Source organism: Priapulus caudatus, unplaced genomic scaffold, assembly GCF_000485595.1.
Source record: "Priapulus caudatus unplaced genomic scaffold, Priapulus_caudatus-5.0.1 Scaffold2225, whole genome shotgun sequence".
Lineage (NCBI taxonomy): Eukaryota > Metazoa > Priapulida > Priapulimorpha > Priapulimorphida > Priapulidae > Priapulus > Priapulus caudatus.
The window spans coordinates 6,053-7,235 of record NW_014579286.1 but is presented as its reverse complement, the minus strand read 5'-3'; the positions used below and the strand labels follow the sequence as shown (position 1 = coordinate 7,235).

Below are 1,183 nucleotides of genomic sequence, written 5' to 3'. Positions count from 1 at the left end.
TAGGGTTTGTGTGTTCCTCCATCCTAGGGTTTGTGTCTTCCTCCATCCTAGGGTTTGTGTCTTCCTCCATCCTAGGGTTTGTGTCTTCCTCCATCCTAGGGTTTGTGTCTTCCTCCATCCTAGGGTTTGTGTGTCTTCCTCATCTAGGGTCGCAGTCGCGTTGCGAGTTCCGCCGACGCTGCATTCCAAAGATGCGTTGCCGTGGGCGACGCCGGCGGCGAAGTCCGCTCATTGCATGCTCTGTTGTTGTTGCAGGTGGCGACACAAGTGCTGAGCGCGCAGCAGCAGCAGCAGCAGCAGCAGCAGCAGCAGGTCATACAGCTGCTATCGCAACCAGGGGGCGTATACGTGTGTCTCGCCGCCGGTACGCCATTTGTTCGTCCGTCGCACGCCATCTCTCTATACTATACAAATCATTTGTTTTTTTACTGAAAAATATAGTTGGGTTCACATAAGAAATACATGACCGGACGCGTAGCCTGGGCGTCCGGGACCCGGACACGTAGCCACGTCCTAATTTAAAACCATAAAATATAATAATAATAAAATTAAAAGAAAATTCTAAAAAAACGAATTCGAAATAAAATGAGTCGAAAGTGGATTCACCGATACAAAAAAAAAAGTACTCGCAAAAAATAAAAATAAAAATTTTTTAATTTTTTTTTCTGTACGCCGACTTCCAGCTGTAGCTGGCGCCACTCAGCAGCAGCAGACGGTCTACACGCAGTCTCCGGGCGACCAGCAGCAGCAGCAGCAGCAGCAGACGGCGATGACTTCATCGTGGCCGCAAGCGCAGATTGTCCTCGATCCGGTCGGCTCTAGTCTGACGCCGTCGTACGGCTCGTGCTCCAGCCCCGTGTTCTCCGGTGAGTGGCGGCGGCAGTCTCGAGAGCGGGGGCAAGACGACGGCGGCGGGTTTTCGGCGTCCGATCGGTCGCGAAATGTTCGCACGTCGTCGCGCTCACGTTTTGTTGACAAATATTTCTTTCTCTTATCTAACGTTCGGTCTGCATAGAGCGCTTCCTTGCTTTCCATCTGGTTTGATGTTCCCCTGTTGTTCTTCCACCTCGCTCATTGTTCTTCCAGCTCTCACCCATTGTTCTTCCACCTCGCTCATTGTTCTTCCAGCTCTCACCCATTGTTCTTCCACCTCGCTCATTGTTCTTCCAGCTCTTACCCATTG

The 1,183-nt window shown here is 51.1% G+C and overlaps 1 protein-coding gene across 1 annotated transcript in view; it reads left to right on the top strand.

Annotated features, from left to right (window-relative positions):
• Window positions 1-1,183, top strand: part of LOC106818412 — a gene marked incomplete at its 3' end in the record, with an annotated part of 11,677 nt that overhangs the window by 4,655 nt on the left and 5,839 nt on the right. Inside the window, exons 4-5 of the mRNA XM_014823125.1 lie at window positions 256-364; window positions 684-866. Coding sequence (XP_014678611.1) covers window positions 256-364; window positions 684-866 — 292 coding nt within the window. The remainder of the gene's footprint in view (window positions 1-255; window positions 365-683; window positions 867-1,183) is intronic.